Consider the following 26,427-nt stretch of genomic DNA (forward strand, 5'->3'; position numbering starts at 1 on the left):
ATCACAATGTGGTCCTAGTCAAAATGCTTCAGATCTTTACACTTAGCATTTCGCCTGTTTCCAGCATCAATTTCAAGAACTGTCTGTTCTCTCGCTGGTTGATATATCCACCCACGTTCAACAGGGGCCGCTCTAAGTAGATCGTTATAGTTATTCATGTCGCCTGTCGGTGGTTTTAATCTTGTGGCTGATCTGTGTATGTACACTAGTTGTAATGCATATTTAACTTGACCTAAAAGGCAAAATGCTGATATTACTGCGCTGTAATAATGTGTGTGTATTCTAAACCCCACACAGGTTGGAGAGATCGAGGAGCAGTTAGCCGCTGCCCGGAGGGAAGTGACCAAAACTGAAGAAGCCAATCAGAAGCTGCAGAGAGAGCTCAAAGAGGTACATGGCCCAGGGTTTGCAACATGGCACTGGTAACATTAACTAGGCCAAGCAATACATAGGCATCGCAATGGGTAGCACATTGTTATTATTGGATCCTTGGACGTATTTGTGAGTGAAACATGGGGCTGGGAGGGTCTTAGGGTCTGCCTGGTGTGGTATTATTCTTTTATATTGTAACAAAGGCATCAAAGAAGGTGAGGAAAGCATAGCACACGTTGTCAGGAATGCTCTTTTTTAAAGCAAATTGAAAATACTTTACAAGCACAAAAATATGGCTCTGCCCCTGGTTTAAAACATACACCACAACACAGGGAGGGGTAAAAGAATGGGCAAAGATGAGAGCACGTGGGATCAGCACACAGCAACAAAACAGCCTCATATGTTGTTAGCACAACTAAACACAGCTAACAACACAACGGCATCTACTTCCCGGGAGATGTGAGGTCAGCCCACTTCTTCTTTTTATGCTGCTGCTTCTCAGACACCACTGAACACTTTATTGTGTTTGAGGAGAATGCAAACTGTCCAGATCTATACTCAGTCAACCTTTATTTAACCTCAGAGAACAAATGAGGGTGACCTTCGTTTACAATGTGGCCGAGTTGATTCAGAAATCAAGTGAATGTAAAATAATAGAAACATTAATAACTGAAATACATAAAAACAGAAAAATAAAGCAAAATTTGATCTCAAATGACAATTAAAACAAAAGCTTGTTAAGAAGAAAAATGGAAACTAAAATCAGGTCGACTATAATTGATTAATAAATGTATATTTAATAATAAAAATAAATCAAGTAATTATAAAAGACTAAAAACCTTTATAGAAATACAAATACAGGAGGTCCTCGGGTTACATCAGTCCTGAGTTACGACGTTTCGTGGTTATGACACATCTCCCATTTACTGTATAAAGCCTTGTTATGACTTAATTGGTTTTGTGTCATAAACGTCGTAACGCGAACTTCGTGTTTGGTGTGCGCGGCGGAAGAATACATGGTTACGCGCCTGGGACCGAGGAGGACGGCGTCACCCCAGTCGCATTGTACGCCATTTTAGCTTGCTGCTACGTCGTCCTCTCTCACGTGTGCACGTGTGTGTTTGATTTTGTGAACTTTTTGCCCTTCATTATGGCTCCCAAGCATAAGGCAGACTCTTCTGATGGCAGTGCATCGAAGAAGAGAAAAGCCATCACCATGGAAGTGAAATTAGATATCATAAAGCGATTCGATAAGGGGGAAACAGCGACAAACATTGGCTGGTCGCTTGGACTTAGTTGTTCGACTGCTACTACGATTCCATTTCATTATTAAACGCATTTTATGTGTTTTTTGATAATTACTGTGTTAGGATAGGTGTTAGGATAGGATAAGTGCTTACAGTATTTTATTTACGTACAGTATGTATGTATGTTTCGACTTACACAGAAAATCGGTTTACGACGCAACGTAGGAATGGATCAACGTCGTAAGTCGAGGACCCTCTGTAATGTGTTTTACACAAAACATACAATAAAACATACGGAAAATATAAAACTAATTAAAAATTGTAAGTAAAATGTTAAACTACAAGAATGTACATTTATTACAAAAGAATGATGAGAACAAAAAACAAAAATGGGGTCAAATTAAATGAAATGACTGAAATAATAATAAAATAATTATTCTAAAACAAATAAAAAGAAGAATCAAGTAAAAAATAGAGCAAGCAGAGTGGAGTTGGTAACATTCACTAAAGGATGGCCACAGTAACCAGCACTGAGCTAGAGACGGAGGGAATGAAATCATGTATATACCTCACTGATCTTAGCTCAAGCCACTGAACCATTGACAAAACAGCCCTGAAGCATCACAGTGCCACCACCATGTTTTACAGTGGGAATGCCATGTGGCTCTGTGTACCCTGTCCCTCATTTTTGCCCGATATGACGAAGGTGCGCAGGGCTGGGAGGTGGGAGCTGCTGAAATGACGTGTGTTTAGAAGATGGAGACACCGCCGAGGGGCGGATTAGATTCATTTTATTAATGTTTTTGCTCACTTTCTTGAGGGCTGCTGATATTTCTGACACCGTAGTGTATGAAAAATAAAAACAGATATAGCGAACCCAGCTTCTCGTAGCAGGTTGGGGCTGTTGTTACGTTTGTAAATAGACTGACGTCTACATTTTGGGCTGAGGAAGGCGTGCTCAGTCTGTTAAATTCAGCTATAATTGATTAGAATCTGGTTCAGTTTTCCAGAATAGAGGGAGGTGAATCACTGGCTCCAGATGGATATTTTATGATGCATTTTTACACCCTTGAGTATGAGTCTGTGTGTTATTATCGTGTAAATGGTGGTGCAATGGTTTATCTGGAGGTGTGTGTGTGTTTTTGTGTGTATCTGCTGCCATGGAATTCATCAAAGCTTCCTACAAATAAGGAGCTGTCTGTCATTGTCAGTGAGCAATGTCTAATTTTCCGTAATAACGGCAGCTTGTTGCGCTTTGTGCCGCCGCAGAAGCTCTCACCGACTTGGCACCGGCCGCCGTTTCATGTCACGACGCAGTTGTTCTGGAATCTTTTCTTTTGTGATAAAGATCTTTTTAACTCCAAGATGCTGCAGGGGCTTCTTCATCCTTTTGGACTGAATTTTTGACGTATTGACAGATTGTGGCGGTCTGGGTGGAAGCTCTCCTCCTCTACTCTCTCTGTCTTTCTCTATATCTCTCTCTTTCTCTCCACTTCTCTCTCTCTTTTGTTTCTACCCATCCCTGCTCCTCCTGCCCCCCGCCCCTCTCTCTTCTGTCTGTTACGTAAGTCTCGCTGTTCTCCTGATGTTTGTGGCTGTTGTGCAACAGCTGATCTGAAGTAAACACAAGTCCCTAAAGCGTGTCATTAACATTCCCAGCTACTGTGTGGACCTCAGCTCAACCACATCAAGGCTGGTGTGTGTGTGTGTGTGTGTGTGTGTGTGTGTGTGTGTGCACGCGCTCAGTTGCAGGACAGACAGTTCCAGGAAAACCAGGAGAAGTCTAGACAAATCTACTGTAACTGAGCACTGTGCTTGTTACAAAAGCTCCACACTTTCTTTGTTAAGGCAACACTAGGTAAGAGCTGGTAATTTTGCTCCTGGGCTCCCCCTACAGTTGGAGAGTGTAATTCATTTTTACAACACTGTCCAGAAAGCATGGGGGATGGTTTCCTACCCTCCTACATCAGATACATAGTGCAGTTTCTGCAGTGTTGAACCCAGAGTAGAAGCAACTTCACAATCATTTTGAAACTGTAGTTTTTAAGTAAAATTATTACCTAGTGTTGCTTTAAAATTAGACGATCCAACTCGTGTTACTTTGGTTCTTGAGGTTACCATTTGTGTTCTAATCATATTATATTATTTATTTTGTCAATGCATCTATCAATTATTACATGTACAATATCCAGAGACCACCCCTCATTTATTTCATTTCCAGTCAAAACAGTCTTTACAGTTACTTAAAACTATATATAAAACATACTCCACTCGCACAAAGAAGAGTGAGTTGGACACAGATACAGAGAAAGAAGGACTCCAACAGCCACGCGAGACCTGTGGAGTCTTCCACGAAGTCTGATTACTTAAGCACTTTTTAAAATTTATTAATAATTATAGCGTTTTAAACCAAACATCACACACAGACAGACCTTAAACATACACACGTGTACAAAAAATGAATATATTAAGTAAATAAATAAATAAATGGAATGGAGTATCGTCTAGAATAAATGCAACATCAGCAACAAATTACAAGAATTACAAGAATTACAATATATATTAGTTATCCATTAAATTCCTCAGTGATTCCTTTTCCAGTAGAATTGTCCCCAGACTGTCCCTGTTAGCGGTCCCATACTTTTTCCACTTACCTAAGATCAATCTTGAGGGTTGTCCAGTGGAACGTCCCTCAGCTCTTTCCTCGTACGTAGGCGAGACTTTGGGCTGAAGTTATCTGGCTGCACTGAGAAATCCTTCTTTTGTGGGAGACTCCTCTAGTGTTTCACCACAACTGTCCCCCATCAGACAAACAGCACTTAAAGCTTCCTCTTTGAGAAAGTGGATTTCCACTGGGAGAAGGACAGCTCAACACTGTGGGTCCGAAAGAATGTGGAGCTTGGGAGAACCCTGCACCGAAGGAAAAATTACAGATAAGAAGCAGCTCTGAGAACAATTACTGCTTATTTCACTGATGGAACTATAATATGAACTTATGGTTAATATTACTACTTCTCTCTCTCTCTTCCACTCTCTCTCTCTCTCTCTCTCTCTCTCTCTCTCTCTCTCTCTTTATCTAGGCTCTGTGTCAGAGGGAGGATATGGAGGAGAGAATCACTACATTAGAGCGCAGGTAAAGTTCTTGTTATGATGTGATTGATATAAAACTAGAGCTGCACAATAGAACAGCAGTTAGCCCCCAGTGTCTCAGGGTCTTGGGGTCATGGGTGGGACTGGGTGAGTGTGTGAGTGACTGGGTGAGTGTGTGATTCCGTTTAATAGACTAGTGCTCTGCCCGGAGTGTGTTGTTTTCTTGCTCTGGACCCACTACCTAACCATGAGTCTCACACACCTTTGGCAGTGTCCCAGGTGCAGAAGCACAAGGGCAGGTTTATTCAGAGTTGTCCTCGAGGCGTAGAGCAGGTGCAGCTCTTCTGAGAAGAACACTGTAGTCCCACCTGGAACACACACACACACATGGACACGTTGTGTGGGAGGGTCTTCTGTTTTTAGTGACATGAAAAAATATTTACCCCCTCCTGATTTCTTCTGTCTATTGTGTTTAATTTTGGATGAAGACAATGTGAGCAAACACACACTGCAGCTTTTAAATGACGGCTTCATTCAGTGAAGGAGACATGGTTAAAAATGGCCACTGTCACAACTAGGGAACCAACATTCAGCTGAAAACTGGCATCAATTAACGTCCCCATCTACACATTGATTAAACCACTAGAAACTCCTCTGTGTTCAGAATGATTCATGGTTCAGGTTTAATGTAACTTTACACATTCATACGCCTTCACATCCTGGGCCTCAGCGACAATAAAAATGCTTTCATGAATGTTGTGAGAAGCTTGTACGCCCCAAGTATGTTGTGAGGCAATGTTCGGTTAGAGTGCTTTATTAGTTCCGCTCCGGGTGACTGTCTGTGAGGAGTTGGTGTGTTCTCCCTGTGTCTGCGTGGGTTTCCTCTGGGTGCTCTGGTTTCCTCCCACAGTCCAAAAACACACGTTGGTAGGTGGATTGCCGACTCAAAAGTGTCCATAGGTGTGAGTGTGTGAGTGAATCTGTGAGTGTGTGCTGCCCCATGAAGGACTGGCGCCCCCTCCAGGGTGTGTTCCTTTTTTAATATGTCACATATTAAATACTGTGTATAAAGAAGTGGGAGAAACATAGGGTCAAAGGCTGTATACTTTATACAATGTTAGAGTGTAAGAAGTGTGTTATTGTCATGCAGGTACCTGAGTGCCCAGCGGGAGGCGACATCTCTCCACGACATTAAAGACAAGCTGGAGAATGAACTGGCCAGCAAGGAGTCTCTCTACAGACAGGTACCAGCTCCCACATTCTCTTCCGGCTGAGGACAGGACGATACGGGCGTTAAAGGGGATGTGTTCTCTTCCGTTACCAGAGTGGAACACTGTTCTGGGTCTCAGTGGAATGACTGGGACCTTCTTTGGTCAAATTACCACAAGGATCAAACCCCACAGCAGCATGTCTGTGTTCACAGCAATATTCCACCGTCATGTGTAAAACCCTGTAATGTTAATCTCAGTTCTCACTCTCTCTCTCCCTCTCTCTCTCTCTCTCTCTCTCTCTCTCTCTCTCTCAGAGTGAAGAGAAGAACAGACAGCTGCAGGAACGTCTGGACGACGCTAAGCAGAAGCTTCAGCAGACGCTGCAGCGTGCAGAAACACTGCCCGAGATAGAGGCCCAACTCGCCCAGAGAGTGGCCGCCTTAAACAAGGTACTGACCATACGCCGACCCCGCACTGTTCACACACTCTGACCATACGCCGACCCTTCACTGACCACATGCTCTGACCATACACTGACCCCACACTGATCACACACTCTGACTATACGCCGACCCCTCACTGACCACATGGTCTGACCATACGCCGACCCCTCACTGATCACACACTCTGACCATACACCGAGCCCTCACTGACCACATGCTCTGACCTTACACTGACCCCTCACTGACCACACACCCTTGTGTGTGTGTATAGAGAAAAGCACAAGCTTCTGAAGTTCGTCCACTTCAACAAAATAATGTCCAGTCTTTCTCTCTGTGTGTGCGGCTGTCTCTCTCTCTGTCGTTCTCTCTGTCTGTCTCTCTCTCGCTCTTCCTCTTCCTGGTGGCTCAGGCCGAGGAGCGTCACGGCAACTTTGAGGAGCGTCTACGGCAGATGGAGGCACAGCTGGAGGAGAAGAACCAGGAGCTGCAGAGAGTGAGTTACACTCTTCCTTTACCCTCCCTCCATCTTCCTCTCCTCACTATCCTCTTTCTGTCTCTTTCTCAATTCAATTCAGGTCAGGGTGATTTATTGGAATGATGGATTAGTTACTTTTGTATTCCCAGAACCTGGGCTACAGTTTTAAAAGCTTTAAGATGAAAATAAACATTCAAAATTACACATATATTTGCAAAGTCATATTAGACATATTAGAGTCTTAGAAACCATTACATCTGAAAAGGAACAACAAGAAACTGTGTGGGTGTGGGTTCGACAAGGTCGCTCACTGTCCCTCTTGCAAAGGCAGCCGAGGATGTATGGACGTATGTCTCTCTCTCCCTCTCTCTCACTCTCTGTATCATCTGTCTGTCTCTCATCTCTTCCCCTTTCTCTTTTCCTCTCCAACTCTTTCCCATTCTCTCTTTTTCCTTGTCTTTCTCTTTTTCTTCTGTCACACCCTCCACTTTTTCTTCTTTCTCCCCATTCTCTCTCTCTCTCTCTCTCTCTCCTAGGCGAGACAGAGGGAAAGAATGAATGATGAACATAATAAGCGTCTCTCTGACACAGTGGACAAGCTGCTGTCCGAATCGAATGAGCGTCTTCAGCTCCATCTGAAGGAGCGCATGGCTGCGCTGGAGGAGAAAGTGAGTTCATTAACTTCACCTTAGACCTGTAGGTTTCGCCTTCATTTTCAGCAAAACATTACATTTGCTCATTATCATACGATGCCAGGGCTTATCTTAGACACTGTATTTTTCTGTGGTTTTAAACAAAGTCATGGAATGTATGATCAGGGAATTTCAAATGATTTTCACTCAAATTTAATACCCATAATGCACCTACTGTATGAATTAATACTCATGTTTTATAATAACAGAGTGAGACATAAGAGCCAGGAATGAAACAGAAGGTGTCCCTAAGATTAAACTTAAATTTATACCTTCCCCCTTAATCTGATGCACCCTCCATGGCAGTGTCACTCTGTAGTGGAGTGGGAGTGGTTTGCAAAAACTGAGTGAATATATATGTGAGTGAGTGAGTGAGCGAGTGAGTGACTGAGTGACTGAGTGACTGAGTGAGTATTCAGGCCCTGTTCTGTTTGTGATAGCGGTGAAATGTTTTCTCCCACAGAACGCTCTCTCTGAAGAACTGGCCAACATGAAGAAGATCCAGGACGACCTGCTCGCAAACAAGGTGCTATCTCTCTCTCTCTCTCTCTCTCTCTCTCTCGTGTAACACTGAACTGTTCATGTTCTTCTCTCCACCCTCTCTCCTCCTGCTTCTACATTTCACTTGCCTTCGTTCCTCTCTTTTCTCTTCTCAGGATCAGCTCATAGCGGAGTTGGAGCGGCTACAGTTGGAGCTGGATCAGCTCCGAGGGAGGCCAGGCTCCTCTTACTCTCGGTAAGCCCCTCCTCCTCTCCGCAGTCCTCTTTTCTTTTTGCCCTCTCACGTAAAATTCTGGAGAAATTCAGTGACTCCTCTGCGCCCTGCAGGTCTCTTCCCGGCAGTGCTCTGGAGCTCAGGTATTCTCAGGGGGGCGGGTCCTTACCTGCAGGCTCCACGACTCACCTGGATCACTACGGCAGCGCAGGCTCGGGGGGCGTGGTCAGACGAGCGCACCGAGGGCGCTGGGGTGGGGCCAGGGAGGACTCCAACAAGGTGAGGAGTGTGTATGGAGTTGGTCACAGGTGTGAGTGAGTGAAAGTGTCCACAGGTATGAGTGGGTGAGTGTGTGACAGTGTTCACAGCTGCGAGTGTGTGAACCTCTCCACAGACTGGGTGACTGTCCACTGTCCAACTGTCCACCGGTGTGAATGTGTGAGTGGCTAAATGAGTGTGTGAAATGTTCCACAGGTGTGAGCGTGTGAGTGACTGTGTGGGTGAGTGTGTGAGATTGTCCACAGGTGTGAGTGTGTGAGTGACTGAATGAGTGTGTGAGTGACTGAATGAGTGTGTGAGTGACTGAATGAGTGTGTGAGTGAGTGGGTGAATGTGTGAGATTGTCCACAGGTGTGAGTATGTGAGTGACTGAATTAGTGTGTGAAATTTTCCACAGGCGTGAATGTGTGAGTGACTGGATGAGTGTGTGAATGACTGAATGAGTGTGTGAGTGACTGGCTGAGTGTGTGAATGAGTAAGGTGAGTGTGTGAGTGACTGAATGAGCATGTGAGTGACTGGGTGAGTGTGTGAAACTGTCCACAGCTGTGAGTGTGTGAGTGACTGGGTGAGTGTCTGAAACTGTCCACAGCTGTGAGTGTGTGAGTGACTGGATGAGTGTGTGAAACTGTCCACAGGTGTGAGTGATTGGGTGAGTGACTGATTGAGTGTGTGAGTGACTGGGTGAGTGTGTGAGTGACTGGGTGAGGGTGTAATGTATCTAATGAACACCTGCCTGTTTGCTGCCCCCTGTGCTGCAGTACGGAGAGTGGGACAGTGGCGCTCTGCTGGGTCCAGGGTTCGAGGGCGGCGTGGAAGGCGGGTGTTCGGATGAGGAGGAGGATCGTGAGACACTGTTTGGCTCTGAGCTGCTGTCCCCCAGTGGACAGACAGACGTCCAGACGCTCGCCATCATGCTCCAGGAGCAGCTGGAGGCCATCAACAAGGAGATCAAGTGAGGAGAGGGGTCCTAGTGAGAGCAGGGGTCTTTATAGGAAATGGAGGAGGAGTCTGCAGTGGTTCATTAATATTGTCACTTAGCTATACACTCACCTTATTTAACTCTCACTCTCTCTCTCTCTCTCTCTCTCTCTCTCTCTCTCTCTCTCTCCCAGGCTGATTCAGGAGGAGAAGGAGAACACAGAGCTGAGAGCTGAGGAGATAGAGAGCCGGGTCAGCAGCGTGGCTCTGGATGGACCCCCGGTTCCCCCCTCCTCTCTGGGGAGAGATGCCAGTGGCCGGACCTTCATACCTCCATCCCTCACCTCCTCCACTCTCGCATCCCCCTCTCCCCCAAGCTCTGGACACTCTACACCTCGCCTGCCCCACTCCCCTGCCCGGGAAACTGACCGGCAGGTATGAGTGTGTGTGTGTGTGTGTGATAGGAGTGTAACACTACACTGTATTGTATTGTGTTGTCAAAACTGTCCAAACTGAATGCGGAGATTAGTGGAAGCTGTAATTTACTCCAGTGAGCACTAGTCATATTACTGAATGGGGGGCTAAAGGTCACATTTCAGATCTGGACCTGTCTGTCCCTCCCAGCACACACCCGGAGCTAGGGCAACCACCTGGCAGCTGACGGGGAGTTGGGGGTTTGGTGCCTGGCTCAAGGGCTCAGTCAGATACTGAGGGAGGAGGAAGTAGAGGTCCAGGGTCAAATCACTCTCTGTGCAAAAGTGTGTGACACTCTTTCTGTCCTTTGCTCAGAACAATAAGGAAGACGACAGGTCTCTGGCCCTGCTGGACTCCACCCCTCCGCCCACCCCTCGCGCTCTGCGATTGGACAGGATGAGCCACACCCACCCAGGTGCCATGCTAGACGACAGCCGCGAGTTCCGCAGGTCAGTCACCTCCGAGACTTCTTGTTCCCGTGTTTAAGAGTTGTGTTGAGGAATGACACTGAACACTTGACTTGATTTTGTCCTGATCCTCCCCATGCTGCTTCGGACTGCGCCCGGCTGGGCTGCGTGGGCTGCCTGGAGAATAGGTGCTCTGCTTTTGACATTACCCAGGGAAGCCAGGGATAAGTCCTGGTGACCCCCTTCTGGGTGGGGCATCCCAGAGCTGTGGGAAGTTGTGTGTTTTGAAATGGAACAAGCAGAATAGAAGGCGATCATGATTTAAACATTTTTGTTTTAGGTATTCACTCTCTCTCTCTCTCTCTCTCCAGCCTCTCAGCAGATGGCAGCAGTTCTAACAGCAGTCAGGATTCCCTCCACAAGGCGAGCAAAAAGAAAAGCATCAAGTCTTCCATCGGCCGGCTCTTCGGGAAGAAGGAGAAGGGGAGGATGGGCCCACCGGGCAGAGACTCCGCCTCCCTGGGTGAGCCGAGCTTTAGACCATAACAGCCACTCACAGAGGGCTGTAGAGCAGTTGAACTGCGTTCTCCGGATTGATGGAACTGGAGGTTGTGGACTCAGGTGTTCACGGATGCTCAATGCCCAGTGTCAGCTAGAGGGGTGTAAACCCCCAGTACTGGGCTGGGACACAGTGGAACTGTGTTCTCTGGAGCAGTGGAGCTTCATCCAGTACTTAGGGATGAGTTTGAATGATGCCCAACATCAGTATCCGACTTCATGACTGAAAGCTGTCAGATCCTCACAGCAATGTTCCTACCTCTAGTATGTCAAAGGTGTGCGTAGAGTACCTTCTGACCTCTGTTTCTGTTTCAGCTTCGACTCCCTCTGATGACCTCGGATCTGTGGACCCTCTGGGTCTGACCAAGATGGCGGGGCCGGTGGATAAAGACCGCCGCAGCAAGAAGAAGTACGCTGGACTCTTGCTTTTAATTGTTCTCTCTGAGAATCCGTGTAGTCTAGGCTTAGACTTAAACTTAAGTGTAGGCTGGTGACGTTCCCTAGGTTTCAGTTCCCAGCTCAGGCAGGTCGCTAAAATACGTTACATCTGTAACTCTCTCTTTCTCTCTCTCTCTCTGGTTCAGGCACGAGTTGTTGGAGGAAGCATGTCGGCAGGGGCTACCATTCGCCTCCTGGGATGGTCCCACAGTGGTGTCTTGGCTGGAGGTAAATTATAGCGTTAATGATTAAAGCACCAGTCAATCATTTTGAAAGCCATAACACAAACAATGCTTTGGAGCCACTGAGGAGACCCACCTTTGTTATAATTCTGTAGCTTCTTTTTTTTTTGTAGCTAAGTTTTTGCTGAATTTAACCTCGTCTTTGCTGAGACGAGGGGGCAGGGTGACCCTAAAGTCTCTGCACTTGACGTCAGAAGCAGAGCAGAATCAGAATGACTCGTTTTATCCCATGTTTTCTGACTCAGGCAGCACACTGACAAACTGACAGTGGTCTTGTTTCACAGTGTGTGTGTTGGTGGGCTCCAGATTCTTATATTAATGTGAACATTCTGAATGAATAATTTTTTCATAATATGTCCCTCTAAAGTGGCTTAATTTATGGTGTGTTGTAGTGTTTAGGTTTGAATTCTCTGAACTGTTGTGCATTGTGTCATTCACCATATGTTCATGTAAATCTCTCTCGCTCTCCGTCCCTCTGTCTCTCTTTCTCTCCACTTCTTTCTCAGCTGTGGGTGGGGATGCCTGCGTGGTATGTGGCTGCGTGTCGAGCAAACGTGAAGAGCGGGGCGATCATGGCCAACCTGTCAGACACAGAGATCCAGAGAGAGATCGGGATCAGTAACCCTCTCCACCGGCTCAAGCTGAGGCTGGCCATCCAAGAGATGGTCTCCCTGACCAGCCCCTCGGCCCCAGCCAGCACTCGCTCGGTATGAATACATCCGGACCGGACACTGTCCCATAAAACATTACATAGTACTCCACATACACACAGAAATCCATCCTGCATCTGTTTAACAGCATCACATAGCTTTAAAAGCCTTTGTTCTGTAACCCAGCGACTAAAACTGTTAATCTGATAATTCAGATATCTCTAATAATGCATGCATTTAGATTGGGGACCCTCTGAAGCAGCTGCACATGAGCCCAATATCTTTATATGTGCTAGAGGGTTATAAAGTCAGAGGAGAGGGCTGTGTATCAGTGGAATTGTGCTGTCTGAAGTTTCCCTGTTTGTCTTTCTTCACCACAGTCGACCAGTAACGTGTGGATGACCCACGCCGAAATGGAGTCCCTGACCGCAGCCACCAAACCAGTGAGTGGCCTTCTTTTCACTGGTGTCTGATACAGTTAGGAGACCCCAGGTCACACAATTCCTGGTCTTTTCAATCAATTTCGCAAAACTGGAAGAGCAGGGAGGCCTCGCCCTTAAGCCAGGAGATGTTTCACACCCGACAGAACTCCAACACTCTCGAGAGAGAGAGACAGCTATAAACTCGCCAGAGGTGGGGTACCCTCAGAGTTTGCTCAGTTATTAGAGCAGCAGCCCACCATGGTGAGACAACGTGGTGTGTACCCCACCTCCGGTGAGTTAGTTGTTACGTCTCGATATCTGCACGCATCCCCTCATTAATGACAAGGCCTCCTGGTTCCTCCTTTTGAGTTTCTGAGTTTCAGACTCCCTCAGAAAATGGTGGGGGGGGAGTGGTGTTTCCCCTGTGACACCATACTATAGTCCTTTGTTATTCTGTAATGGCATTTTATATTTCTTTACATAAATCATTTTTTATTAATTAATCGTTTATTATTATCTTTGCATTTTCTGATTTGTAGATGACCTTACATGACCACTGTGTGAAAGATGCTCTACAAATAAACATGCCTCGTCTAAGGGAACAGTCACTGTCCACGGTCACAGCTTCACTGACCACACAGGAGAAATTTGTAGTTCTGCAATTATAGACTGTAGTCCACCCGTTGCTCCGCATACTTGCTTATCCCCTTTCAGATACTTCTTCAAAGGTCAGGACTCCCACAGAGCAGGTATGATTTGGGTGGTGGATTATTCTCAGTGCTGCTGTGACACAAATACTCCAGCAGCGCTTCTGTGTGTGATCCACACGTACCAGCACAACACACACTAACACACCACCGTGTCAGTGTCACTGCAGCTGTGAAATCCCACCCAACTAGAAATGTATCGGGTGTCGTCTCAAACCCTGTGTCTAACGGGAACAGCGGGCTTTGGAAACCACAACACTGCGTCCCACTCTTAGCAGCAGAAAACAATATCACATCACCAAGCAGAGCAACAGATGGACTACACTCTGTAACTGCAGAACTGCACTGTGCTCGTGTGTGGTCAGTGGAGCTGAGAGAGTGGACAGTGAGTGTAGAAACAAGGAGGTGCCCACCTTGATGCTGTTTACTGATCAACAGACTGTTGTGCCCCCTTTCGCCCACCCCACGACTGAGGGGATAGTTGCAGTGTTGTGGTGGTTGTCTGTGTGTTAATGGATGTCTCTCTCTCTCTCTCCCCCTCTCTGTGTGTCCTGACTAGGCTTTAGTGTTAAACATCTTCTGCTCTCCCTCAGATTTCTGTTCTAGTGAACACTGCTTCCGCCTAATGACCCGGTCACTAACAAACTGTTCCTCCCTCTGTCCCTCTCTTCCTGTCCTCCCCCTCACCCCTCCTTCTCGTTCCCCCTTCATCGGTGTGTCTTTCCTGCCGCTCCTCTGCTTTTTCTCCTCTCCTCTCTCTCGGTGTGTCGCTCTTCTTTCTCCCTGTGTCCTCCCTTCGCTCGCCAGGAGCTGAAAGAGTTCAGCTGGGACCAGGTACGTCATCTCAGCGCCTTCATCCACAGTCACAGGGAGACGAAAAGATAGCATAACAATGTTAACAACTCGTACAGATGTCATAAGAAATAGTGCACAAGAGGGTTCTAATTATATTTGCAGCTGTGAGAAAAGAGAGTCTCAGGATAAGTGAGTGCTGTCCTCACCTTCCAGTGCTGCTCATTTTGATTGTGAAAGAGGGGGTTTAGCTAACAGAGGGATTGAAGTTCAGAAATTATTGGGTATCAAATAAATAAATAAAACCTGAAGGTCATACCGCAGCATTCAGCTCATTCCACCATCTAAAATAGGCCATTTCATATTTTATTAAATTAATATTAACTCTAGAAAGCTGTTTAAAATCTGCCCAGTAGAGGGGGCTGTGCACTCACTTCTCAGTCCCAGACTTGGCCCATTAGGACAACCATTGGCTCATGAGCTGCTAAATCCTTTCCTCTTATCAGCTCAGTGTCTGTGTTTCTGCGTATGCTTTTTGTAAATGCTAAGTAAGAAGGCAGTTCTGTTGTATGACAGTTTCCTGAATCAGATGCGGAGGAGTTTGCATGTCATTCTGTAAAAGCTACATGAATAGTGCTCTTCACGGGGCAGGTTCAGGGTTCTGTCTTCACTGTAATGCAGAAAGATAGAGACATCACCTGATTCTTATATAGAATTACTCTTAAGAATTAAGTCTAATTGTAAATATGAAATTAAAGATAATAATGGTAATCAGGTTTCAGCTCCTACTTCCCTGTTCAGCAGACTGCGGTGGCCGCCGCCCACTGCCAAATGACCCAAAGCCTGGTGCCGGCCCACGGCCGATTGTTGGGAATCTCTGCATTAGTCAGATTACAGAGAAGGGAAATTAAGTTGATAAATGTGCACACAGTTACATCTGCTTTTGTTGGAGTGGTTAACTCTGCTAAACACACCATCAACTCATTGTTACATTAGTGTTTGATGGCGAACGTTCCTCTCTCCTGTAGATCCTGGCCTACGGTGACATGAACCACGAGTGGGTGGGAAATGACTGGCTACCCAGTCTGGGTCTGCCCCAATACAGAAGCTACTTCATGGAGTCTCTGGTGGACGCCCGCATGCTGGACCACCTGACCAAGAAAGAGCTGCGTGGACAACTCAAAATGGTGGACAGCTTCCACAGGTATGACTCATACATATATATATATATATATGTGTGTGTGTGTTTGTTTGTGTACATGCCTTTGTATAGGAGTGTGTTTGTTTGTGTGGCGTGGGAGAAACACTGATTTTGAGAGATGCTGAGCGGGTTTGTGATTGAGTGAATGACCTTGTGGTGCAGGTGTTTTAACCCCCTCTTTGCTCCTGATTGAGCCGCTGAACCCTCTCAGGATTTTAATAGCCCTCCTCTTGACCCCTGTGTCCTTCTGACCCACAGGGTGAGCCTGCATTATGGCATCATGTGTCTGAAGCGTCTGAACTATGACCGAAAGGAGTTGGAGAGGAGGCGAGATGAGAGTCAGCACCAGAATAAAGGTCTGCTTTGTCCTTCACCTCTTTATCCATCAGTGGGTTTACTTTTCTGCCCTTAAAGTTGCAGTCAGTCGGGAGTAACTCATCTCCACTTTATGGAACAGACGTTATACTAACACCTAGTGGCCTCCATTTGTCAAAGATTCTGTACCTGAAGGCAGCATAGGTCTTTCTGGATAGCTGGTATTCTCACAGCAAAAATATCTACACTTAGCATGTGTGTTCATTCAGAAGATATACATCGGTTAAGGTGGAACGGTGTGTCTGAGTAAGAAGTTGACTGTAGCTTGTTGGTGGCTGAAGTGTAATTCATCTGTACGTATTTACTCACTGTTTGAAATACCACAGAGACTCATTTGTAACTCAAGCTGTTTAGTTTTCTAGCACTTTTGGTTTGTGTTTACTTTCATGCAGTTAGTCAAATTCGGAGTCAGTTCCACTTTAAGTGATGTAACTGTAACAGAAAAATTGAGTCGACATTACCCACCTCTTGAGCAGGAATAGAGCAACATCCTGAAACCTTTTCATGCTTTTCATTGAGCCAGGGCTGCAAACAGACCAGAGAGTAGCAAATGAGGAGGAAACATTCCCTGAATTTCATTTTAAAAAAAAATATTTTTGATTAAAATCAGAAGCATTGTTAAAGTGCTGGTCTGCAGGTCTAAAGGTTGTCGATAAGAAAGGCTCCTACATTGAGCTCTGCCTGGAGGTTAGTGGAGCACTGTTTTGGCCTTGGTGTGGTGAAGAGATGATTAATGGTGTCTGTAGCTTATGCAAGCCGAGGTTGTGATTGATTTAGGAAACGTACGCCGGTTCCGTTCCGCCCAAACTTTAAAGCTTTTCGTTATTTACTATTGTCTGAGAAATCTGACACCCAGACTTTAGCCTCTGAGTCACGGCATCGCTCAGGAAGCTCCACTGAGGAACCACTCCAGAAAAACAATTTAACACTTCTGAGGTCTGCAGAGAGAGCGGAAGGGAGGAGGCTACACTTATTCAGAGTAATGAAGTGCTAAAGGAAGTCTTGATGTAAACAGAGAAACGACATTTTATTACATGCCTCTGGAACGTTTAAAGAGTGAATGTGGAAGTAAAAACCAATCAACCCTAAGGAGTCATTATCATATGTTTAACTTGTTAAATAATGATAATGTAAATGCTTATTAACCATGAATAACATCTCAGTTTTTTGCATGCTTCAGGTCCGTGACGTATTAATGATGAGAAACTTCAGGCTTTTTCCTACGCTAACACTTTTAAAGGAGATGGTTCTTCAAAGGTTCTTTATTAAAGGCAATTGTTTGATTTAGAACCATGATTTCTCCACAAAAAAGCACATTGAGACTGTTGTAAATATTTTTTACCTTTAGTTGAATCGTACCACTTCCTGGAAGGGTCTGTTGTCCTCTCTTCACTTTGATAGGACAATAAACCATTCTTCGCATTTTGAAGTGGTTCTTCATGTTGATGGAGAACGTGTCGTATATATGCTTCTGTGTAGCACCCACAGGGTTCGCCTTCTGTTACATTGTCCAATTTGTTTCAGTTACAGGACCGACTTTTTTTGGTGCTACGTGTTCTTTAGAATGTGTTGCATATGTTTATCTGGGGCACCTTTTTACAAGTTAATGTACAGGTACGTCATTGTCACTAAAGGTACAAACAGTGTAGTGTATCTTTAAAGGTACAGCCGTGGTGTTAAAGTCCAGTTGTGTTCCCTAAAAGTTCATTACATTCTCTTCTCCAGAAGGAGAGGGGGAGCTCTGTAATCTTTTATTATACAACCGTGTCAAATAAAAAAAACAAAATAAAAGTCCTGGAGATTAAATGTTGTGCAAGAAAACAACACAACTTTAATATGTACTTTTAGAACAATATGGTACAATTATGTTCCCTAATTAAAGACTCTGAGTATGTCCCCCAGGGGTACCACCACTGTGACAGTGTAGAAAAACCATGTCGGTGCTACATGGATCCTAATACAACACATTCTCCATCAATCTGAAGAACAGTATCATCATGTGAAAGGTTAAAAACAGAACTCTTGGTTCTAGTAGAATTAAGAACCCCTGAGGAACCCTCTTTTTAAGAGGGAGTAAGTTTTGTTGAAAAGGTCTCTGTATGAAGGATGTTTCCGAACACTGTTGTTATACGAGTGTTACGTGTTCATGAACCTACAGGTTCTGCATACCTCGCAGCGCAGGTGGGTGCGCCGGTGGGTGGGCAGTGAGTAAGCTCTTTGAAAAGTCAGTGTTATCATGTAAATATGAGTATTTTTACAAGGCCATCAGTAAAAACATGGTATCGCTGAAAGCTCCCTCATAACACACACACACCTACACACACTTCCCGGAAAGTTCTCTCTCGCGTGCCTTTATCATTCTGGCATCTTTCAGAGTCAGAGGCAAGTCTCGTCAGGAGGTGATTCCCACCTTCAGGCCACGGTGCCTCGGATCAGGAAGCAGACCTACAGTCTATAGGCAACACACACTTATATAACCTGCTCCAGTTCCAGTTTAACCACACACACACACAAGCGCGCGCACACATGCACATACACAAACTTATGCCCACTCATAAAGACACACACTCATACTTACACACATGTATATAAACATACACACATACACATATGCATAAACACACATATACAAGGTGTATAAATACATTTTAAAGCATTGTTGTGTAACGTTTTGTTGCAATTAAATTAAAGAACAGAACAGATCCTTCACAATCTTCTGCACACATCAGACAAAGCCACGTGTTGCCAGTCCTCACGAGAGCAGGTGAGACGCTGTGTCTGGTGTCATAGTGTTAACATGAGTGGCTCACCAACACGCACAGACACACCTACACACTAACACATACACATTAACCGAAATACACAAACACATACATACACATGTACAAACACACAGTAGATTGTGGATAGAGGTTTAGCTCAGGGTTAGAGTGAGGTTTAGGTTGAAGTTGAGGGTTGAGAATGTAACTGTGTGTGTCTGTGGAGTCTGAAGGAGCTGCTGTGTCTCGTGTGCAGATGTGATGGTGTGGTCCAACGAGAGGGTGATGTGTTGGGTTCAGAGTATCGGTCTGAAGGAGTACGCTGACAATCTGACAGAGAGCGGCGTCCATGGAGCTCTGCTGGCACTCGACGACACCTTTGACTACACCGACCTGGCCCTTCTCCTTCAGATCCCCAACCAGAACACACAGGTAACCCCCTGCAGCAGGGGACACCACGGGGCAGTGCTCTGGGTCTTGGATTGAAGGGAAAGCAGGCAACACAACAAAGTCCATACACAGGCTTCTGTAACCATCTGAAACTGATGACCTCAATGTATATCCCTGGCCTCTAAACTGTGTATATCTAACATCTACACTTATACGCTCCTCTTCCTCAGGCCCGACAGCTCCTGGAGAAGGAGTACAACTCCCTGATAGCGATGGGCACAGAGAGGAGGCCGGACGAGGTGAGTGTACAGGGAACATGGATTTTATTTTGATGTTTTCATATATTTTATTATACGTATATTTATAAATATAAGTGACCTGTATCTGTCTGTAATGTGAACGAATCTGTCCTTTGTATGACTCACATGTATGTGCACGGTTCTGCGTTCATGTGCTTCTTCATGCTTCCTTCAGCAACAACAAAAACCTCATATTTGTGGGACAAGGTGGTGTATTAAAACAGACCTTTTAGTAGCTCATGTGTGCATCACATTTTGCTCCAGAGGACAGAAAGCAGCTCACTGACTACATGATTAGGACGAGAAAATGCCAGGCTGGCTTTTACTGTTGCAGCAAGAGATTGGCTGAATCGCAAATGTTTCCATCCACCCTATGTAGTGCAAAGTGTAGGTTTCTGCGCTCATAAAGTGCATTGAACACTGTTAGAAAAGCTGTCTTTGTGGTGGTACACTCTAGGGTACCTTTCTGTACCTTCATTAAGGGAACATAATTGTACCTTATTCTACCATTATTGTAGAATTAAAAGTTGTGTTGATTTCATATGCCTCATTTAATCTCCAGGACTAATATTATGTTCTATATTTCACACAGTTCTATAATGAAATCCGTACTTGAAAACTGTACTTTACAACCACTGTTGTATCTTTTTAAGGTACATTTTCCTGGTGAACTAGTGTTCTGTTTGGTTAAAGTACTGGACATTTTAGGTTTGTAATCAGTGAAGTGCACTATGTAGGGAGTATGGCACTATTTGGGATGCAGCTTGAGCCTCAGGTTCCTCCGTTGTTATTTTGCTGTGACTGTAACTCAGTGTAACAGGCGAACCACGTTTGAAATACAATCTGGCCATTCACATTCATGTCATATGTCCACGAATCAGATACATATCATATCTAGGACCACACATGAAAGTGACTGAAATCTGATTCGAGAGAACTTGGATTTGACATGTTTACACCACCCTCAATAGATCCGATCTGAGACACTTAAGCCTTGTAATGTGAAAATAGTGTAAGATAGTGTCCTTGGACAAGACTCCTAAATCTTGTATACCTTAGTAATACACTACATAAACATAAGCACTAGAAAATGCTCAATGCAACAGCATTTAAATGAAGCCAAATGCCTTAAACCAAACCTGATCTAAATCTCTGTGCCTGTTTTCCAGGACGGCACTAAGACCTTCACCCGCTCCCCTTCCTGGAGGAAGATGTTCCGAGAGAAGGACCTGAGAGGAGTGACTTCAGACTCCGCAGAGACCCTGCCCGCCAACTTTCGTGCCTCGGCCATCTCCACTCCCTCAGTGACCTTGAGGAAGGTCCAGAGCGACGGTGGGTCACTGTCCTTTTTTAACACTTTAGAAATGATTAGAAAGAATAAGTCTTCTATCGCCCTTCCTGTTGTGCATTGCAATCTGTCAGAAAAACTGTGAGGATTATGTAAACATTATAGATCTCCTTTCTTCTGATTAATATTGTGAATTTAATATTATAGAGGCAATATAATGTTGCTGTTAGAAGGATCCCATAATAATTCAAATGACCTTGTATCTACACTCATTGTCCACTACAGTTACAGACTGTAGTCCATCTGTTGCCCTGCATAATTTCCTCACCCTGTTCTTGAAGGGTCAGGACCCCCACAGGACCTGGACACAGGGTTTAAAAACTCCAGTAGCACTGCTGTGTCTGATCCACTTGTATCACCACGTCAGTGTCACTGTGCGCTGAGAATGACCCACCAACCAAATCATGCCTGCTCTGTGGGGGTTCCTGTTTAGAGAGGAGGTTGGTCCAGGACCAACCTGGAGTCATTGGGTTTAAGGCAGGAAGCATGGCCAGGGCTTCTCTGAACATATTAAAACTAATGATGCAGGAGAAAGCGCTGATCCTTCACTCCCTCCTCCTCATTTTCCTCCTCGTCCTGCGGGTTTACCCAACGACCTTCTGGTCCCAGTCTGCTACTGTAACCCAATTCATTTAGAGCAGATATTTTCTGAATCAGTTCTGTCAAAAAGAAAGTCCCAAAACATATCTCTCATCTTTTTTTTAAACAACATTGTACATGGAGAATGCTGTTGTGTTTATTCCTCTCTTTGTCTCTCACTCCCTTTCTTTCTGTCTCTGCAGTGTCCCCCCGAGGAGAGTCTGGGTCAGTGAGAACATACTCCTGCTGAAGGGCTGAAGAGGTGAGTGTTAAGCTTTAGAGGTTAAATGCGGCTTAGCCTCGCTATTCAAGTGTCATCACATCATTACATATTTCCCCAGTAATTCATTAATCATTAATTCATTGATCTGAGATATTTCTCTGTTTGTTTTGATGTCAAATACTGAGTTTTGCGGGGTCTGGATGGGTGTGGGTGTCTAAGCGTTGGCTCTTTCATCACGAGATCACTGAACTGTCTGAGAGTGGGAGTACTGGAGAGCACAACTTTTCTAGTTGTCTGGGTGCGTAGAAAGACCCCCTCTCCCTATCCTTCACAGTGCCAAATAACACCGGTTGTACTTCATTGGTCAGGACCCCCACAGAACAGGTGTGATTTGAATGGTGGATCATTCTCAGCAGTCCAGTCGTACCACAGCAACACACACTAACACACCACTAACACACGTCAGTGTCACTGCAGCACTGAGAATGATCCACCGCCACATCACACCTGCTCTGTGGGGGTCCTGAGCATTGAAATTGGGATAGGAAAGGATGCAGAGCAACAGATGGACAGTCATTGTAATTGTAGAACCTGTAAGTGCTTCTGTGTGGACAGTAGAGCTTATAAAATGGACTGTGAATGAATATGAGGAGGTTTTCTTAATGCAGTGATGGTTCAGTGTAAATAAATCTATAAATATACCAGTATATACATTTCCAATTGATTTCAAATCATTTTCTTTTAGCTGTGATGTCAAAGCCCTGTTTAAATGTAAAGAAAGTTAGCACCATCCACCTTGTATCAACGAGTCATAAAAATAACTCTATGATCTTCCATGATGCTTTTATGATCGCCAGCGTGAGGTAAACATGCCAATGGCAAATATAAACCACACATGAACACAGTGTTCGGGTTCTTTCCTCCCCACGTTTATGAGCCGAGCAGGAATGCTTTGAATGTATTGTTTGGTTGTGTTTACGAGACTATAATGCCTTAATGACTTTCTGCTGCCGTTTCCACATGTCCCGACAGCCCAGCGCACATCTCTGAGCCGCAGCGTTCGCAGGGACTTGGTGCTGCTTTGTGCATGGGGCTTTGGGGAAGAATTATTTCTTTGGGCAAAGGAAAATGATCGGTGAATTTTGGGAACTGTGCCAAATTTTATTGGGATCATATTAGATCCTGACACTGCAATTTTCTGTCTCTCCACAGGGGGAGCTCCACTTCAGGCCCAGTAATTAAAAGAGGAGGAAAAAAGCAATGAATATATACATTTCTAAATATACAAACCTACTGGTCTGACCATTCTGCAATAACGGAAGGAGAAAGAAGACAAGACGGAGGACTGAGGAAGAAGGGGAAAAGACAAAAAACAAACAAATAAGAAACTTAAGGACAAAAAGACGTGACGAATGTATGACGTAGAGAGGGAAACGAACACGGACTGGCGCCGGATGACTGTTTTTATCTTTTGCTCTAGCGTTCTCCCGTCCCTTTTCTTTCTGTCCGTGCCGCTGGAATGTGCGTACATGTGTCTCAGTCGTTCATTCTGTGCCGAGTCGGTTCCTCCCCACGTCTTTGGTTCGGACTTGAATGATATCGCCGTGCTGTTGGGACCGTACCATTCCAGAGAAAACAAGAGGGTGGGGGTTATATTGCAGACCTGTGCCACCATCATTTCCCACCGTACTTGGGACGTGGGTGTTTACATTACATTATTAGTGTAGCATGCTCAGAAGGGCTTAGCAGGCTGATCTTGTCTTATACAGCCAAGAGCCGAAACATTAAGACCACCTGCCTACTATGCTGTTGATCCCAGAGAAGTGTATGGAGGTGTGTGGTATCTCGCAGTCTCGAAATCAGCCAGATTCTGCTCCATAGAGTGGGTCCTCCACATGGGGGTGGGGTCAGTATAACGACTGTTAAAGAGGTCACTGCCATCGCCAAGGAACCAACATTTATGTCTCGGGGGTCTCAGAGTCCTGGGCGGATTCTTATCCTTTGGTCGCTGTCTGTGGAGTGTGGTGTGTGCTCTCTGTGTCTGTGTGGGTGTCCTCCGAGTGCTTCAGTCTCCTCCAACGGTCCGAGAGGGACTGTATGACGTTGTCCACAAGTGTGTGTAAGTGACTGGATGAGTGTGTGGAGCTCTGTCCAGGGTTTGTTCCTGCCCTGAGCCCAGTGATTCGGGGTAGGCTCCGGACCCTCCGTGACCCTGAACAAGACGAATGAATGAATGTATGAATGAATGTAGTTATCCGGGCTGGAGTGTAATGAACTCCTGGTGAAAGTCTGACAGCTCACAATGGTAAAGGCAGGTAGCAAAGATTTTTCTATTTGGAACTTCAACTATTTTTATAGGCAGGTGTTCATAATGTAATGGCTCAAGGGTGTATTAGAGCCACTGGTCTGTTACAACAGACACTAACGCTCTTATTCTTCCTCTCCGTCTAAGACAAACCTGGAGGTGTAAAGCAATACGGTCAATACTTGGTTTCTGCGCTGCCCCAGCGACTGTAGAACGGCCACAGGTCTGACCGTCTCCATCATCTCAACTGTAGACTAGGACACGTCCCGCCAGTGTCGGGATGAGGAGAGGGAGGGAGGGATAGAGAGAGAGATATAGAGAGAGAGAACGAATTGGTTCTAGAGAGAGAAGAGCAGGATCCTAATGGACAGATTCACTTTAAGCCATAACGGAGGACAAGGAGTGAAAAAAAAGAAAAATAAACAAAGAGGAGGCAGAAAGACGGTGGGTGTTAAGCTTCTGTGTTGCGATGCATGTCCAACATCAAGATGACAATGAACTAAAACCTTTTATAGTCAATAAGACGATGTGAAATAAACAAACAAAAATAAAAGATTGTGTGTGTACATTTAAACGTGCGACGAGGACGAGAGCCTGGGGAACAATTTGTAAAATGTGTGTATTTTCATTTTTATTTTTGATTTTTTATGATAACTATATTTATTTTCTTTATGTATGTATTTATGTATGTATTGAATAACTGTATGTACATGTTGATTTAATACTTAATGACTGTAATTTGATTTAATCTCGGTTAAAGCGTAAATATGAGGGCGGGGGAGGGACAGAACAAAAAATATTTAAAAAAAAAACAACATGGTCATTGAAATATGCTACTTGTATGTGTACATTTTGAGAAAAAAAATTGTGTTATGATTAAAAAAATATGACATCACTGGGGATGAGGAGGAGTAGGAGGAGGATGAAGATGAAGTCTGTGAAACAGCCCACAATGAGGCTGAAGAAAATGGAGAATATGAAAATACAATAAAATAAAGTGGTCCTAATGGTGCCCCTGGTCATGTGTGTGTGTGTGTGTATACACGTGTGTATTCTGATATGTGTTCTAACGTTTGTAGACACTTATGGCCACCTTTCTCCCAAGACAAACATGAGCTGCCCATGAGCCCAAGGTAATCATGCCCAATGCCAAGTGTCGGTTAGAGTCGTGTAACACCCTCAGCAGTGGGCTTTGGAGCAGTGGAACGGTGTTCTCTAGAGTGATGGAGCTCCTTCCAATAGTTCTGGCATGTTCTCAAGCAGTGCTTGCAATCCAGAGCTAATCATCAGACATCCTGACCTCACTGACACCCTCAAATCCTCACAGCAATGTTCCCACATCTTCTGTAATGCCTTCCCAGAAAGGTAGAAGCTGTTACTGCAGCAGAACCGGGAAATATTTCTGATAAATGCCCTTGAATTGAAGAAACGTTGGATGTATCACTGGTGAAGTTAATACAGGTGAGGAATCATACACTGCCTTTGGTACTTGGTCATTTAAAAGGAGACATTATTTACTTATTATTTACTTCTCCACAAGGGAACATAGTTCTGCATCTTAATGAAAAGTTTGTGACCTGCTTTGGGCAAAATACCACATGGAACAAGCCCCACAGCCACATTCTCCTCTGTGTAAACAGCCCTGTTCAGAATGACTGCCTTCAGCGCCTGTTCCTTTAAATGACCTTGAGCTGCTCACTGTTCACCCCGACCCCGAGCGCACAGCAGTAAACAGTGAGGAGCAGAAGCTCTGGTTTTTAGCTGTTTTCACTCGGTTCTCTTTTTCTACGTTTTTACTCAGTGCTCTTATTTCTCAGCGCTCATTTCTTTTTCTTCTGTCCTACGCTGTAATTGGACAGAATCCAACAAGGGGCGGGGCAATACTAACATCTCTGCACTTGACGTCAGAAACAAAGCAGATACTCCAGATATGCACACGTGCGCATGAACGAATGATTTTTCCATTGTACAAAAGGAAACACTAAAAATAACAAATTCATCATAATTCTTTATTATAAGTCTTTTCTTATCAGTCTTATCCTGCCTACTGCTATTGCAAACCATGTCTATACATATAAATATAAATATCTATTCTATTATATATGTATTTTTTATCATGTGGTCTGTTCTTATTGTAGATATTGTCATGGGGGACCCACAGGTGTGTCTTAAGTTACCCATAGATCCACCCCGCTGACGTTGTTTGGTTGGTTCAGGTTCTGCAGGGTTCAAGGCAGCCCCTCACTTAAGGTCAAGGCCACCATGTTCTTCCAGGTTCCCCTTAAGTTCTTTGGGGTCAGAAGAATGGATCTGTGGTAGCACAAGAGCAGCGGGTTCACCCATGACAGAAACAACACCATCTCTTACAGCAGTAAATAATAAACTGGGTTTTATGGCAAGTCTCTTGCATCTGATCCAAGACCAAAGATGCAGCTCTAAAATCATCCACTAGAGGGACTTTTCCAGCGCTCTGAGACCAGCAGTCCTTTCTGAGCTTTTAATCTATAAATATATACATAATTACATACTTACATACGTGGATGTGTTTTACGTGTGGAACATTTACAAAGAAAATATATTAATATCACACGTCCTCATGCGTACATACTAATCAACAAGTAATAACTTACAGTCTGCATATAATAGACATGTAACACAACAACAAAAACATAACATCACGCACTGAAATCACAACTGTGACAGAAGAGCAGATCCGGAACTGAGGTTTGTGTCGTTTTAAAGAAAATGTTTGGCAAAAAAAATCCAGTCTGCATAATCCTGCCCCTCCCCATCGTATCCTCAATGTAGTCATTCA

General features: G+C 44.7%; 1 protein-coding gene across 1 annotated transcript in view; it reads left to right on the forward strand.

Annotated features, from left to right (window-relative positions):
• Positions 1-24,611, forward strand: part of ppfia3 (PTPRF interacting protein alpha 3) — a 37,171-nt gene extending 12,560 nt beyond the window's left edge. The window contains exons 7-31 of the mRNA XM_066641895.1: positions 298-390; positions 4,700-4,752; positions 5,860-5,953; positions 6,235-6,369; positions 6,773-6,856; positions 7,375-7,506; positions 7,994-8,056; positions 8,187-8,266; positions 8,359-8,524; positions 9,284-9,477; positions 9,638-9,878; positions 10,233-10,366; positions 10,696-10,847; positions 11,198-11,291; positions 11,467-11,548; positions 12,069-12,269; positions 12,593-12,655; positions 14,149-14,175; positions 15,162-15,337; positions 15,593-15,690; positions 18,725-18,900; positions 19,089-19,157; positions 20,327-20,489; positions 21,288-21,346; positions 22,520-24,611. Coding sequence (XP_066497992.1) covers positions 298-390; positions 4,700-4,752; positions 5,860-5,953; positions 6,235-6,369; positions 6,773-6,856; positions 7,375-7,506; positions 7,994-8,056; positions 8,187-8,266; positions 8,359-8,524; positions 9,284-9,477; positions 9,638-9,878; positions 10,233-10,366; positions 10,696-10,847; positions 11,198-11,291; positions 11,467-11,548; positions 12,069-12,269; positions 12,593-12,655; positions 14,149-14,175; positions 15,162-15,337; positions 15,593-15,690; positions 18,725-18,900; positions 19,089-19,157; positions 20,327-20,489; positions 21,288-21,334 — 2,817 coding nt within the window. The 3' untranslated portion in view covers positions 21,335-21,346; positions 22,520-24,611. The remainder of the gene's footprint in view (positions 1-297; positions 391-4,699; positions 4,753-5,859; positions 5,954-6,234; positions 6,370-6,772; positions 6,857-7,374; positions 7,507-7,993; positions 8,057-8,186; positions 8,267-8,358; positions 8,525-9,283; positions 9,478-9,637; positions 9,879-10,232; positions 10,367-10,695; positions 10,848-11,197; positions 11,292-11,466; positions 11,549-12,068; positions 12,270-12,592; positions 12,656-14,148; positions 14,176-15,161; positions 15,338-15,592; positions 15,691-18,724; positions 18,901-19,088; positions 19,158-20,326; positions 20,490-21,287; positions 21,347-22,519) is intronic.
• The last annotated feature ends 1,816 nt before the right edge of the window (positions 24,612-26,427 follow it).

The sequence above is a fragment of the Hoplias malabaricus genome, chromosome 13, assembly GCF_029633855.1.
Source record: "Hoplias malabaricus isolate fHopMal1 chromosome 13, fHopMal1.hap1, whole genome shotgun sequence".
Lineage (NCBI taxonomy): Eukaryota > Metazoa > Chordata > Actinopteri > Characiformes > Erythrinidae > Hoplias > Hoplias malabaricus.